This window comes from Cricetulus griseus (genome assembly GCF_003668045.3).
Source record: "Cricetulus griseus strain 17A/GY chromosome 1 unlocalized genomic scaffold, alternate assembly CriGri-PICRH-1.0 chr1_1, whole genome shotgun sequence".
NCBI classification, from domain to species: domain Eukaryota; kingdom Metazoa; phylum Chordata; class Mammalia; order Rodentia; family Cricetidae; genus Cricetulus; species Cricetulus griseus.
In genome coordinates, this window is record NW_023276807.1 from 140,847,103 (window position 1) to 140,862,059 (window position 14,957).

Below are 14,957 nucleotides of genomic sequence, written 5' to 3' on the forward strand. Positions count from 1 at the left end.
TCTAAAAGCTCTAATAATTAGATATAAGTTTACCTTTCCTTCCTTCTTCCTTTGCTCCTTCCCTCCCTCCCTCCTTCTTTCCTTTTCTTTTTGTAGCCAGGGTCTCACTTTGTAGCCAGTTGGCCTTAGACTCACAGAAATCCTCCCAACTTAGCCTCTTCAATGTTGGGATTATAGGCATGAAGCACCAGATTCAACTTTCTTCTTTCATTTAAATGATAGCTTTTTCACTTTTATTTGGAAGAATAGTATCTTGTACTGAAAGAATTCTTGGGCCCACTGGCCCAATTTTATCACTTGTTTACTAATGGAAACACTAAGGTTTAGGAAAATGATCTCTTCTGCTTTAGTTAGTTTTCTGTTGCTGTGACAAAACACCATGACCAAGGCACAGAAGAAATTCCAAAGGCACAGAGTTCGTCACCATCACAGCAGGCAGACAGGCAACTGGAGCAGGATACCGAGGACTCACATCTTCAACATCAAGCCCCAAGCAGGGGGTGGACAGACAGACAGACAGACAGACAGACAGACAGACAGACAGACACACACACACACACACACACACACAGAGAGAGAGAGAGAGAGAGAGAGAGAGAGAGAGAGAGAGAGAGAGAGAGAGCGTACATACTGGGAATGTAATGACACTTTGGAACCTAAAAGCCCACTCCCAGTGATAAACTTCTTCCCACACCTCTCCAAACAGTACCACCAAACTGAAGACCAAGTGTTCAAATCCATGAACCTACAGGAAACCTTTTCATTCAAACAACCACACACTCACATGAGGAAAACATTTTCAATAATACTTAAAGATAATAAGTCATGTTTATTGTATGTGGAAAGGATGAAGAATAGAAAGGGAAGAAGTGGAGGGGAGAAGACAAGTTGTAGAATTAGATCCAAGGTGCTAAGAAATGAGAAGCCTTGCTAATTCCACTTCCTCTAGGGAAAAAAAATGTCCTCCATATAACTCAGAAGGTCATCACTGGGGTAGGGTGGTATTACAAAGGCCTCTGATACATGACCACAATGTAAGTATGTGGCATGAAACCCATGAGATTAACATGTGAGCAGCCACAGATGTGTCCTCCTGTGTGTTCTTGCCCGGTGATGTGCAGTACATGGTTCTCATGTTTGTAAAAATTCTGCTGCTGCACACATACCACTGCACTGCCAGTCTTAAAAAGTATAGGGCATCATACTTGATGATGGGAACAAATAACTATACCACAGTTTCCATTATTGTAGCACATACTTAAAAAGAAATTCAGCATGCCATGCTACACTGGCAGCAGCTACATACAGCCTACGCTTCAGAGACTCTTGAAGGTTAAGTGAAGAGACAGCCCTGGGCAGATGAATACACTTTGATGTTCACACTATGACATAATTTCCTAAGGACATATTTTTGGAATGTGTCTCCACAGTCAGTGAGGCATAACTGTATACTGTCGGCCTCTTTTCTTCTCGCCAACGTATCTGAACACAGTGGCTACCTTAGGTGTGACACTATTGCAGTTCAATGAGTCAAAAGGAGAAGAGGACCTACCTGTGTTCTATTGAGCAAGAGATACAAGGAATTGTTAAAATTAAAAGCAACAACAGGTGATGCGGGATGTCCTTCTGCATACATGTTTCTCTTATTGGTTGATGGATCAAATACTGATTGGCCATAGCCAGGCAGGAAGTATAGGCGAGGCTACCAGAGGAGAAGAATTCTGGGGAAGAAGAGGCAGAGAGAAGCCACCAGGGAGAAGCCATGCAGCTGCTGAAGGAGTAAAATGCTGGATTAAGGTAAGGGTAAGCCACAGCTACAAAGCAATACATAGTTTAATAGAAATGGGTTGATAATTAGGAGAGAGCTAGCCAGTAAGAAGCCTAAGCCATCAGCCAACAGTTTCTAATTAATGTAAGTTTCAGTGTGTTTATTTGGGGTTAAAGTGGCTGTGGGACCAGGAAGAACAGAAACTCTGCCTACTAACAGGCAATATAAATATGTATGTTTTGTCAATATTGAAAATAGAAGTTTTAAAAACTAATGACATATTGCTATATTGCCATTTAATGAGTTTATTATTTTCAGGCTTAAATTATAATTGATAAAGAACAACAGCTCAGACCCAGATAGAAAAAGCCTCTGGAGGTTCTCATTCTTTATAAGAGTTTAACAAAGTCCTGTTCCTCATGTTATCTAAGGACTACCACTGTATTGGGTCATAGCACCCACAAGTGATTGTGGATTCAGAATTCATCTTGTAATTACTGCTAGAAAATGTGCTGCCCTATCTTTATGGTTAAAAGTATTAACCATGAACCTTTATTTTTAAAGTATATAATATAAATAATAGAAAATATACTTAAAATATACCATAATTTTTATGAATCTGTGTGAATATTTCTTTATTTAGAATATGCTAAGAATTTCTTAAAAATCAAACCAGGTGGTAGTGGCATATGCATTTAATCCCAGCACTCAGGAGGCAGAGGCCAGTAGATCTCTGTGAGTTTGAGGCCAGGCTGGTCTATAAAGTGAGGTCCAGGACAGCCTAGAGATTTTGTCTCAAAAAAGCAAAACAAAACAAAAAAATCTTAAAAATCAAATTTTACTTGAATTTTTTACTTCTGTTACTAATGAAAAACAAAATTAACTGTTATATTTTGCCATTATCAGTACAACTGGTGAATACTCACTGAGATCAGCCTCTACACCAGGCCTGTTTCTCAGCTTCCCCATGGCTCTCCACTAAGCCCTTCAACAATTCCTAGAGGTCACTGTACTGAGGCCCAGGCAACTTCAACTAGACTTTCCAAGGTAGGAATGTTGGTGAGTGGGAAAGCCAGGATTTGATACTCTGCAGTCTGACTCCAGACCCTCAAGTCCAAACCATGCAGTGGACAGCTAGGCCTCATCTAGTGCTCCCCAGGTAAGTGGGAAAAACTGGGATTTGATCCCCTGCAGTTTGACTCCAGGCCCTCCTCTCCAAACGATGCAGTGAACAGCTAACCCTCATCCAGTGCTCCCGGGCCCTCAGAACTCTTCTCTTCCATTTGCCAGAGTAGAAGACATGGAAAGTGAAGATGAGGAGAGGAAGCATACAAATCAAACAGGCTTTAAAGATGCCCAGAATGTGGATGAGGTCCTGGATCCTCCTACTGTTCCTTTTACAGTGTGTTCCTTCAGGGCAGAGTTCTGCTTCTGTCCTGTGTTATCTATTCATTTGGAAAATAACACCCTATGTGTGAAATGCTTCAGGGCTAGGCAATCAGATGGCAGTTTTAAAGGAATTTTTTTCCCCTTGGGAAGTAACTGTCATTATGTAAATAGAGCTCACTCAGTTCTCCTCCATCAGCTTATAAAGAAGCAGGGCACGAGTATATATGTATATATGTTAATACAACAGTGGTGAGAGTGTTGTTTTAGTCATATAGTCCCTCTCTTTAGTACAGAGAGGGAGCAGCAAGCTTTTCAGTGATTTAAAATACACATCCCACTATCTTTACAGTTATAAGATAGGCAGCACTGTAATGGATATAATAATAGCAACTGTCGATGCTGTGGAAGACCTATAGACAGCAGCTGACTGGGATATTTTCCTCTGCGTTTCTGCTAAAACTCAGATCCACAGAAACCAGTGAAACAGAGAAACAAACAAGGAATTACAGGTGGTTTTTTTTTTTATGTAAGTGTTGTGATGGTTAATCGTTACTGTCAAATTGACTGGACTTAAAATCACTTAGCAGATAGTTTTTTTCCAACAGCTACAAAAGGGCATAAGGACAACTTTAATTATTACAAATACAGAATGGGGCTTCTGGTAGTAGATCAGCATTTATCCCTAGCATACGAATGGACTTTGGGAGCCCATTCCACATAGAGGGATACTCTCTCAGCCTGGACACACAGGGGAAGGCCTAGACCCTGCTCCAAATGATGACAGGCTTTGAAGATCGCCCATGGAAGGCCCCACCCTCCCTGGTGAGCAGAAAGGGGATAGGATAGGGGATTAGTGGGGGGCAGGGAGAAGGGGAGGGAGAGGGAACTGGGATTGACTTGTAAAACAAGCTTGTTTCTAATTTAAATTTAAAAAATGCAGAAAGTATCTCAAGGATGCCAGGGGTACTTTTAAGAGGAGTTCCTCTCAATAGAAAACTGCTACAGGAATGGCAGTCACAGACCCCTTGACCGGTCAGTGAAGTAAACATAAAGGAAGTGAAAGATATTTCTGCTACATGTAAATTACTTCAAAGGTATAGACCATGTAGGAACCTGGGAAAGGATGCAGATGTGGGTAAAAATTTGGAAGGAAATCAGGAAGAAATGAATACTTCTGTTGTCAGAGCACTCAAAATACAAAGTGAGCTGTCTGACTGGAAGACAGCATGGTGACCTCTGCAATCCTGCTGAGGCTGTGGTAGCAGGCTGTCAATAACAGTCTGGTTCATTTGATAACATTTATTATACTTCTTCAGATACATTTTTAAAAGACAAATACCACTCTGTTTTCTAGTTCGTTTGATAACATTTATTATAGTTCTTAAGCTACAGTCATTTTAAAAAGACAAATACCACCCTGTTTTTACATTAACAATATCATACTTCAAAGTTGTCATAGTATATTTTAGGTCAACATTATTCAACATGCATTACTATTCTACTCCCAAGAAGTTTTACATTAGAAGAAAAAAAATCATAATAATTTTCTTTCTATTTTGGTTTCTATTTTCACACTATATCAAACATTTGGTTTCTTTTTTTTTTCAGCTTAAAATTAAATACACTAACACTTCCTATTGCTCTTGTACTACCACACAGTCACTTATCATTTTCCAACCATTTCCATGTATGCACAGCATGATCCTATATCATGGACAAATGAATATGATCAATAAGTGAAGTTTTAAAAAGAAAATTGTTAACTTAGTCCTTGACTAGCAACACCATATGTTTTCTATTCATTTTCTTGCTACTGTAGTCAATGAATAAACAAGAATAAAACTTAAAGGCACATTAGTTTGTGGCAAGACCAGACAGAATATTCTGGAACTGTGCTTTGAAGTAAAATCATTCCCCTACCCTTAGGAGATTTAATACTAGCATTTCACCATGAAAATAATCACAGATGAATGCTTTGACCAGGACTAATTGTCTTTGAAGTACTCTAAGTTCAAGCATTCAAAACAGTGCTTGACAAAACTCTTACCTTATCAAAAAGTTACAAAGAAAACAACTGGGCAAGACCCAATCCTGTGGGTTGTATATCTAAAGATCAAAGCAGGAACCTTAAGCAAAATGAGAAGGTATATAAGAGCATGTCATTAAGACAGTCTAAATTTAAGTGTTTGACCTTTTGACCTTTTACAGTTATCAGGGTGATGAAATAACTGCTGAGTGACAGCAGGAATTTAGTAAACAGATCAGAACATCTACTGTGTGTGTTCTTTCCTCCTGATTGCTTTATGATATGCATTCAAATTCTGCACCAAACACCACAGCTGTAAAAACAAATCTTACAGCCAGTGAGGAGAAAACACTGAAAGCAAATTACAATTGGTTTACAAGAGTGTTCCCTTTTACCTGAGTGTGTCCCCTGGGACTTTAGGGGTTGCAATATTAGAAATTGGAGGTTAACTGCGATGATTTGGGAGCAATGCTCCCTGCATCAGTGTCAGGGAGAGCTGCAGTACATGCTGTTCCTCTCTCTAGAAAAGTTTTCTTTCTCCCCAGCTCATGCCAAATTGTCCTTCAGGGCTTAGCTCATGCGTCGTTTTCTTGGAAGATTGTTCCTGGCTGCCAGTGTCAAGCTCTCTCTATTGTTTGTGTATGTTTCCCACATAGTCCTGTCACAGCTTCAGTTTATATTGTTATGTGTCATTACTTGATCAGATCTCTCCCATCAGTCTGTAAGTCTCTGAGGGCAAGGACTTAGGGTGTCGATTCTTATCATAATAGTCCCAGATCTTCAGGAGCACACTGAAGTTGTGTTTAGGAAAAGATAAAGGAAAAAATGAGTAAGACTGAGTAATGATAGTTAACTGGTTACCTGGTTACTGGAGTAATGCTAGTTAGTTGGTTAACTGGTTACTGGCCACTACTAGACAATCATAATGGTTAAGCATATATGTCAGGACATATACCATCCACTGATTTTACTGAGCATTCTGCTCTCCACCCTTCTCCCTATGGCCTCTTGCTGCAGGGAACATGAGTGGTGTGAGACATGGAGGATGGCATGGAGACCTCAGTCCTGCAGTTTTGTCTGAGAGTTTCTGCACTTAGCTCACATATGCTTCAGCACTCTGAACCTCACACCTTGCTGGCGGACAATGTGGTTAGAATTTACAGTCACCTTCCAATAACAACCCTTCGTGGGCAGAGGCATGATCAGGAAAGTGGTCCTCATGGCACTGTGACAGCCTTTCAGGAGCATGTACATGGAACACATGGAGGTCTCTGAGAACCAGGGTCCTCTCCAACATAGGCATCAAGGAGGCAGAGACTGCCTGGATTATGCTCAAGAGGAGGATGATGCTTGTGGGGTCTGGGCTCCAGGGGCCTGGAGCAGACAGCCAGAAGAGGATCCCTGATGGCATCAGTTTCCAGAGTGCTCAGTGAGTACTTCTTTCTAGATGACAGCTAGTGTATCTGCTCACAAGCACTGCTTGTTAAAGCTCAAGGACAACATGTTTCATCGATAGAGAGAAAATAAAACCCCACTAAGCAGTGTGACTGCATGTAGAGGATCTTTAGAAACTTTCACATACACCATTTTTAGAGCTGGTTTAGGCAGACTGAAAAGTCAGCTCCTAGAGGTCCACAGCACCCTCCAAAAGGTGTAAATATAATTGGGGTAAAAAGTGTTCTGAAATCCATCCCCTTAGCTTCCAATCAACTGGAAAATTTCCTAGTTTAGTGAAGCTTCAACACTAATTATTTTAAATGATTCCAATTTGAATTTTTCAACATTAGAAAATGTAATAAATACAGATGAAGGAGAGAGGAAAAGAAAGATGGTAAATTCACATATAATCCTTTATTGAAAGTTAACTACAAAAAGTGTGTTGGAATATATTTTTCCTTTGTATATGTATTTTACATAAAAAATCGGAGATAATAGTGTATATACTGTTTTGGTTAAATAGTTGGAAAGTTTCCAAGTAATGAAATATCATAACCAACTTTGCACCTTATTAAATATTCTCCACAACTGCCTTTAGATATAGAATAATATAGCATTTATAAAAAATTCAATCTCTTTAATCAAATCTCTTACTTTTGGACAACCAATATTTATTTGTGAAACTGCAAGTATCTTCTCCCCCAATTCATTCTTTAATGCATCCTTAAAGAACAGTACTTTGTAGGGTGGAAAAATGAATGCAGGGAAACACTAGACAATTTATTTTAATCTTCACACAAGATCCTAGTGTTGCTGGGAAGGGAGAACAGCTCTGCCTATGACCCTTATTTAACTGAGGACGGATGTGTATGGTCCAAGGGCAGCAAAGTGATAAATAGGTTTTGGCAGCTCATTCTCTCTACCTTGAGTAGTATTACAGTGTGTCATTGGAGTGGGTCATTTAGAACAGGAAGCCAGGGACACTATGTGGTGTTCTCCCAGGGTAAGTTCACAGATACCTCATAGAAGGCTTTGGCAGGATTCTCAGCAGGCACAGAGAAGCACAGAAAGTGGCTTTATTTTTTAAGGCTCAAATTCAGATGAAAGATTCACAGGGAATCCAGCAAAGGGGAATGTCTGGGCTTGAGCTAAAATAGCTGGTTTATTCTGCTTTCACGGCGCACAAAAGCTTTACTCATCTGCCCCACAGTCATCTGCCAATCTCACACCTTAGGATAAGTAACACACACACACACACACACACACACACACACACACACACACACACACACACACACACACATACACACACATCTTTATTAACACTGAATCCTTCATTCTGATGGGAAGGATGTGAAAGAGACTGGATTTCTAAATCCACATTGATTTACTATATTTTCCACATCTTACTGCAATTCAGTGCAGTAATTGCAATTCAGCCCACTACAGGCAAAGCAAGGGCACATCATCAACAGACACACCCATCAGTCACATTCTCAGCTGCTGTGTTTCAGAGTCACAACATCGGTTATAAGGCACACAATCTTACCTTCTAAGTGACTATTTCTTAAGTGGCTATTTCTTAAGACTAGAGCTGGGATGGGGGTGGGCATGGCTACTTTGCTAATTGATTTTCTGATAACTTAATATTTCTCCTAAATGGAAATAGCTCACTGGTAGTTATGTTCCACACCTTGCCCCATTACCCTGCCTCCTAGCAATAGAAATAATAAAACAATATATAAAAAAAATCCATTGACTATAGGAAAGAAACGCTCAAAAGTAAAAAGTTTCTATTAATCTCATAGTCTAAAGGCAGGTGTTGTTAAATAGTTTGATAGGTGACGTTTAGTATTAAAGCTTCTCCCTGGTACATAAATATTTGCAGACACTTTAGACACACTTGCTGTGTAACCTCTCTATTTGGCAAATAAACATATATATCTTTGTGTTGATTCATAATGTTTTTACAGCTGGATAATTAAGTATTTTTTAATACTTTTAAAGTCCTGACATAATTTTACTTTGACAATTAAATTAGTAAGACCATTGGAATGATGTGTTTCAATGTTGACACATGGCTTCTTTTGAAAGGGGGAGACTTCTTAGTAGGCATTAATTAAATAACCTAACCATTTATAGCTACAAAGTGCAGAATCAGCACAGAGAATATGCACAATAAAACCAGAAACAAAACCATTAAAATGTCTACATAACAGTTTGCTTTTTTAGGGCTGGTTTTATCAGTTGTTTACTCTCAAACACAATTAAATTATAATTTTTGACATTTTATGTGTTTGTTGCTCAACATGTGTTATTTAAAATGTGAAAATAAAAATCTTGGATGATTTGTACAAAGCAAAAACATTAAAGGCAAAAATTGAATTAAACCAAGAAAGCTGTTTTCTAGACTCTGTGAATTAGAAATTAAATTATAAAAAGCTAAAGTCAATTAATCCTCAAAAAGAATTTTGATTAGAATCCAAAATGATGAAAGAAAAGGGTGTAAACTAGTTTGTTTGAGAATCTTTTCACATTATAAGGAGAGTGCATGATAGAGAGGCTATTGGTTTCTGATGTGTAAACAGTCACTGTTAAATGACAGCATATCTGCTCTGTGACTGGCTAGTCATATTTCACAACACAGATAAGAATGACTAGAAAGATACTTGTAATCCATAGGTTTCCATAACAACAACAACAACAAAGCTTTGGAGCAGTGAGATGCTTTTAAAAGTGTTTATATATTATATGTCTCCAAGATCCTGATAAAAGCTGCAGTTTCTTTCTTTACACAAAATAGTTATTCATATTATTATAGAAATGGATGATTCTCTCATTATATTCTCCCTGTTTAGTTACTAAATGCTTAGAATAAAGACTACATATTTTTATTTCTTTTAGTTAGATGAGTCATGTGAACAAATTTTGGTCACTAGGACAACAAATATAACTACCATGTTCAAGCTCCAGGAAATAGGCTTTGCCTACTATACAAAAATATCGAGTTTCATTATGCCATTTTTATGCATGTATATAATGCACTTTTATCATATTTTGTTTGTTTCATATTAATTTAATTCATGAATTCACAGGATGAATAAAATTAAAATGGGGTCAGAGGAAGTAAGCCACAGATGTACAGGCAGAGGAGCAATGAGGGTCTGCACTAGGGCTAGCAAAGAGAACTGCCCCTTTTCCTTCACACTCCACCCACCACAGTCCTCCACAGCAAATTCCCCACAGTAGCAACTGACAAAAGACACTCTACTTGGCCTGGTATTCAAAGTAGTAATTAGCACTTGCAGTCCATGAGTCCCATATTCATAACAGTACTATGATAAGAGGACTGTCTGGGTGCCCATTAACTCACAGCAGCTGTACCTAGAAATGGCACTGGCTGACTGGCTGGAAACTTCTCATTGAGGCTCTGGGTAGCCTTGGCCTCTTGCTATGCCTACTGCTCTGCATTGTATGGCCCTAGCTTGCTGCTTTCCATGACAGAGTGGACTGTGTTTTGCCTCTGGTCAAAGGCTTCTTGTGATTTCTCTTATTTCTCCACCTGGAATATGTCCTCATAGTTTCCAGGCCTGGCTGCTGGTCCATGGCAAGGATGTGGTAGCCACCATCCATGGTACAAGCCCAGCAGTGTGATCCAACTTGTGGTAGAACTTGTCATAAGTTCCACACAGGAACTTATGGATTGCCCACCACCAGTCTACACTTGTACTCTGTGATGGTGGCGCTGGTGTTGCTTCTTGGAACAGAAGCTGATGAAGGAGACACTGATCAACAGTCACTGTATCTGTCATAACCTCATCTCAACCTGCTTTGTTCAGCTGCTTCACATTCAGGTTACCTTCTCTTATCTCCCCTCCCCACACTTCATCTGGTTCCTTCCTCATCACAAATAATCCCTTGTTTACTTTCCTGTTGTTGTTGTTGTTGTTTTTTAAATATAGATCCCTTCCATATGTGAGATGCATTATATTTGCGTTTCTGGTGCTGCTTATTTTGAGTATTGATTGAGATGATCTCTAGACAGGACATAATTCTCAAAGCTAGGTGGTATGACCTACACCTTTCTCTCCTTCACCTTTATTGATGAGTTGCAAGTAGACAGGAAACTTGGATCTTGAGCTAACCTGCAATATGAGAAAGAAGTCCTATAAAACAAAATAACAAAATAACAAAGCAGGAGCCTGCTCCCCTGGTAACTAAGGAACTGTCACACTTTTTCTGGATGGCTTCTCTGTGTCACTTAAATGCTCAAGATGGCAATGAAATGAGACTTGTTAAGCCACGTTTAAACAGCTATTTATTCTCAAAGCTGAACCTGGTAGTAACTGATATAAGTTAACATCATATCAATGCTATAGGTCTCAAATTTATACTATTACATTATAAATATAGAGAGTATAATGATAAGCACTTAATGTTTATACTATACAATTAATTTTTATGTTCATTAGTCTTTGTGATCTTCTCAATAACCTATATAGTAAATATAAACAAATAAAATCTTGAAGCTTAAGATATCTCCCATGCCCGAAAGAAAAAAGGGAGTAAAAACTGTAATTCAAACTTCATGTTCTTTCACTTCCTGTAACTATAGTACATGCACAGGTATGCTCCACTTAAAAATCCTTCCTAAAACATGCAAGGAAGACAACTATATACACCTCATGTAAGAACTTGAACTGTGAGCTGAAATAAGACCTTCCTCCCTTCAACTGCTTGTCAGATTGTGTTGTCATAGAAACAGGAAAGAAACTAAGAAAGTAGCTAAAGGTCTTTACCATCTCAAAACTGAACCTAACTATGAGATCAAACTTCTCAAGGCTTCAAATATCTTATGTGCAATAATCCACTTGGGGATTTAGCCTAAAGAAACAATAGTTTAAGAATGTTAATATAGCACAATTTGTAGTGGGGGAAAAAGAAACTAGAAACAACCTGAATATCATTTCTAAAGCATGAGGACATAGGAGAATGAAGGGAATGTTTGTAACTTCTGACTATCTATAGTGGAAATGCAGTCATGCCTCCCCTGCACCTGCTGTGGTCCCTTACCATTTGTAATGTGACTGAGGTATCCCAGCCCATGAGGATGGATTAACATGCCAGGAAAAGCAGAACAGTGAACTGGAAAGAACCAGTGTCTGATACTCTGAAAATACAACCTTTGAATTCAGTTGCCTGAACTGTTATTTGAAAAGCTTCTGTGCTAGTGCAAGCCTTTGTTAGAGAACTAAAACCTGTATCAATACATAGACAACTGAATCTAATGAAGCTATTTTTTGCCTTCCATTTGTTTTATTGGGGGTGGGGTTAGATACAGACTTCCAGTGTACAGCTATATTATAACATATCTCACAATAGAAAATAATTTTATCAAAATCAAATACTGAAGCTTTTTTTAAGAATGAGTTCAAGGTATGCCAATTTTCTAGAAAGTGGCCAGATTTATTGCACACATAAGTCAAAGATGAGTATCCCAAATTTTGAAAATTAAACCAAATCAAACATCAAAGTCTATATATGTACATCAATATTCAGATGATAATAGAGAAAAAGTATACAAGGATACACTGATTATTACAGAAATATTGGAAATTTTGGAAAGGTACTGAAGGGGAATAATTAAACGTATTACATTTAATGAGCTCACAGTGGTTTTATAATAGAAAAATACCAGCTATATAAAACTCAAAACCAGTTACATAAGCTAAATGGCAAAAGTTAATGCTGGGTATGAACCCTTATAGTACTTTAAGCCACATTAAAAGAACAACTACTGGTGTTAGACTTCTGTGATCATATTTCCATCTATTGATTTTTTTTCATGTTAAGGAGAATTTCAAATCTCTATCTATAAACCTCAAAATAAAAGCATTGCTTTCCTTACTATAAGCCACAGACATTTGCAAGCTACTCATTTTTCTTGGATAAAGTCAAGTCTGTGGGTAGAAGGAGGTTGATTGAGTCTTTGTGATTTACTATGCCATGTTTTTGTATCCTGCAGTATATAGTCTTGAATGAGGCTAGCAGACAAGCATCCAAGCCCTGGTTACCCCAAGGGCTGCATTTGGATCCTTCTGAAAACAAGATCAAGATTCTAAAAGGACAGAAGACTTTACTTTTTGTTTTTTTTCCAAGAGACTTGTAGATGTTAAGTGGACAAAATAACATTTATGTGTGGGGATTGTTTCAAAAGCTCTAAGAGAAGCATCTTTCCAGCAAAAGGTGTAGTTTCCTAATGACATTCGATGACCTCTGGGCCTGGAAAGTACTGTTCCTCTCCTCAGCCTTCATTCCCATGCATTACAAGAGAAAGCACCTATCACAGTAACAGCTTTGTACTTGGACATCTGGCTGGGTACTCAACTCCCTGCTAGTCTTTTCTAAAGAAACCTTTTATATACAAAAAAACTTTAGCTATTTTCTTTTGGCTGAAAAAAAAATTCCTATCTTATAAAGTAGGTGTTCTCTACGGCATGAAGGTTGATGAAAACCATACCCTTGAACAGGAAATTCAAAAGACAGGATGGCAGGCAAGAGCTGACCCATCTGTATGGAAACATGTTACCATCCTTAGAGGGCCAAAACCGCTGACAAGAACACACCATTATTTATGAAAAGCCTCTGCTCCCTGGCTCTTGTCAGACTCGTTCCCAAGCCACTGCTGAGCTAAGCGGGTGTGCTGATATCTGCCTGGCTTTGTGTCCTCGGAGCTGTCAGGGACAGAGGTGCTAGTGACATGTGAAGAGGAAAATGTGGTGGATCCACCAATTGGTGGCAGAAGGAGGAATTTAAAAAGCTGTGAGGGAAAAAAAGGACCTGCCAACACTGAACATTTAAATACGACTCTCCATCAAACTTAATGAACCTTTAAATGGTGATGAGCAAGAGGAGGGGGCTTGGCAGCATTTTTTTTACATTGGCCCAGGAGAGTGTCTGGCCACATTTGGATCTATCCAATGCTTTTTCCTATCTGCCTTTTTCTTTAGAAAAATGTCCTTTTTTCCTTCCTTCTCTCTCTGTCTCTTTCTTTCTTTCAATGTTGGAAAACAAATTAATTCTTCATCCAGTAGCAGTGCAGAGCACACTAAAATAAGCACCAGAAGTCACCTTGTATCTTGATCAGTGTATGCTGAAAAAATTCTAGGAATGTATCTCAGCTTGATGGTGCATCATTGCTTCAGTAACCAATGATATCATTGTAGAACTTAATACTACGTCTTCCTGTAAGGAAGACTTTCCTCTGCTCTTCTGAGAGAATCAAGCTTTAGAGTAGAAATACATACATACATACATACATACACACACATTCATGCACTCATGCATGCATAGTCATCCTAAGTGTGACCATGTTTAATTTTAAAATCTCAGAGTATATCAGGAAACATAACAACAAAAAAGTAGAAATTTTCCACATGTAGCTGTTTCATGAAAAGAGAGTAAGAGGCTAAGAAATTGTTCAATGCATGTGGTCATCCTAGTGCCTTCCTAGTGTCTTCATAAAAAGGCAACTTACAGAAGCCAGAGGCTGTGATACCTGAGGTTATTTTGTGATACAGTGCTCACTGCTATGAACACATTCAATACTTCAAGCACTAATCCCTTAATGCTTATAACTGCTGTGATCACTATGAAAAGCAACTTGTTTACAGAAGCCTCAGTGTGCCTCAGTGTTCTGTTTGTTTCTATTCCATGAAAGAAATTAGTATGTGATGAATCTCTCATACACCATCAACACACTCGGTTTTTTAAATCTTTTTAATGTTTTTTAATAATAATAGTCCAAACTGAAAAGTTGGTGCATTCAAAGCACTCAGTAATTATTATTACATGCCCCTGGCACAGTGACTACTAGGCTCTTCCTGGATACTCATGCTTTGTTTACATTGTGCTTTGCCACTTGGATTAATCTAAATTCAAATCAGAGGGCTGCAGAGAGAATGAGAATTGCTCTCCCTATTATAAATCACCACTGTGCTAAAAATCCCTAGGGAATGTCTGGTGAGTGTATGGCTTACCTATACTATAAAAAAATAAGAAAACTTATGTGTATGAACATACACTTCAATATATACAAGGAGAAATTCCTTTCTCCACACAGGAAGAGTGGGGCAGACGGTGAGGATTAGCACATTCAGTTGGAGACAATGAAGCTCTGCCTTGGTGTAAGTTTGCTAAGTTCTCATGCCATCTTTAGAATTTAAAGAAGCATGACATTTGCAATAGTGACATTCAGTCTGTATTTGAGGGTAAAACAAACATTTTTGAAAACTATGATTTATAATATAGTTCTAGTTTCTAGCCAAGAACCTAAGA

General features: G+C 38.5%; 1 protein-coding gene across 5 annotated transcripts in view; it reads right to left on the reverse strand.

Moving 5' to 3' along the window:
• Scfd2 (sec1 family domain containing 2) overlaps positions 1 to 14,957 on the reverse strand; it is a 346,541-nt gene that overhangs the window by 150,729 nt on the left and 180,855 nt on the right. The window contains exon 6 of one of the 5 annotated variants that reach the window (XM_027390896.2): positions 4,500 to 5,974. The exons of the other annotated variants lie outside the window; for them this stretch is intronic. Coding sequence (XP_027246697.1) covers positions 5,964 to 5,974 — 11 coding nt within the window. The 3' untranslated portion in view covers positions 4,500 to 5,963. Of the gene's footprint in view, positions 1 to 4,499; positions 5,975 to 14,957 lie in introns of those variants that run through there. 5 annotated transcript variants of the gene reach the window in all.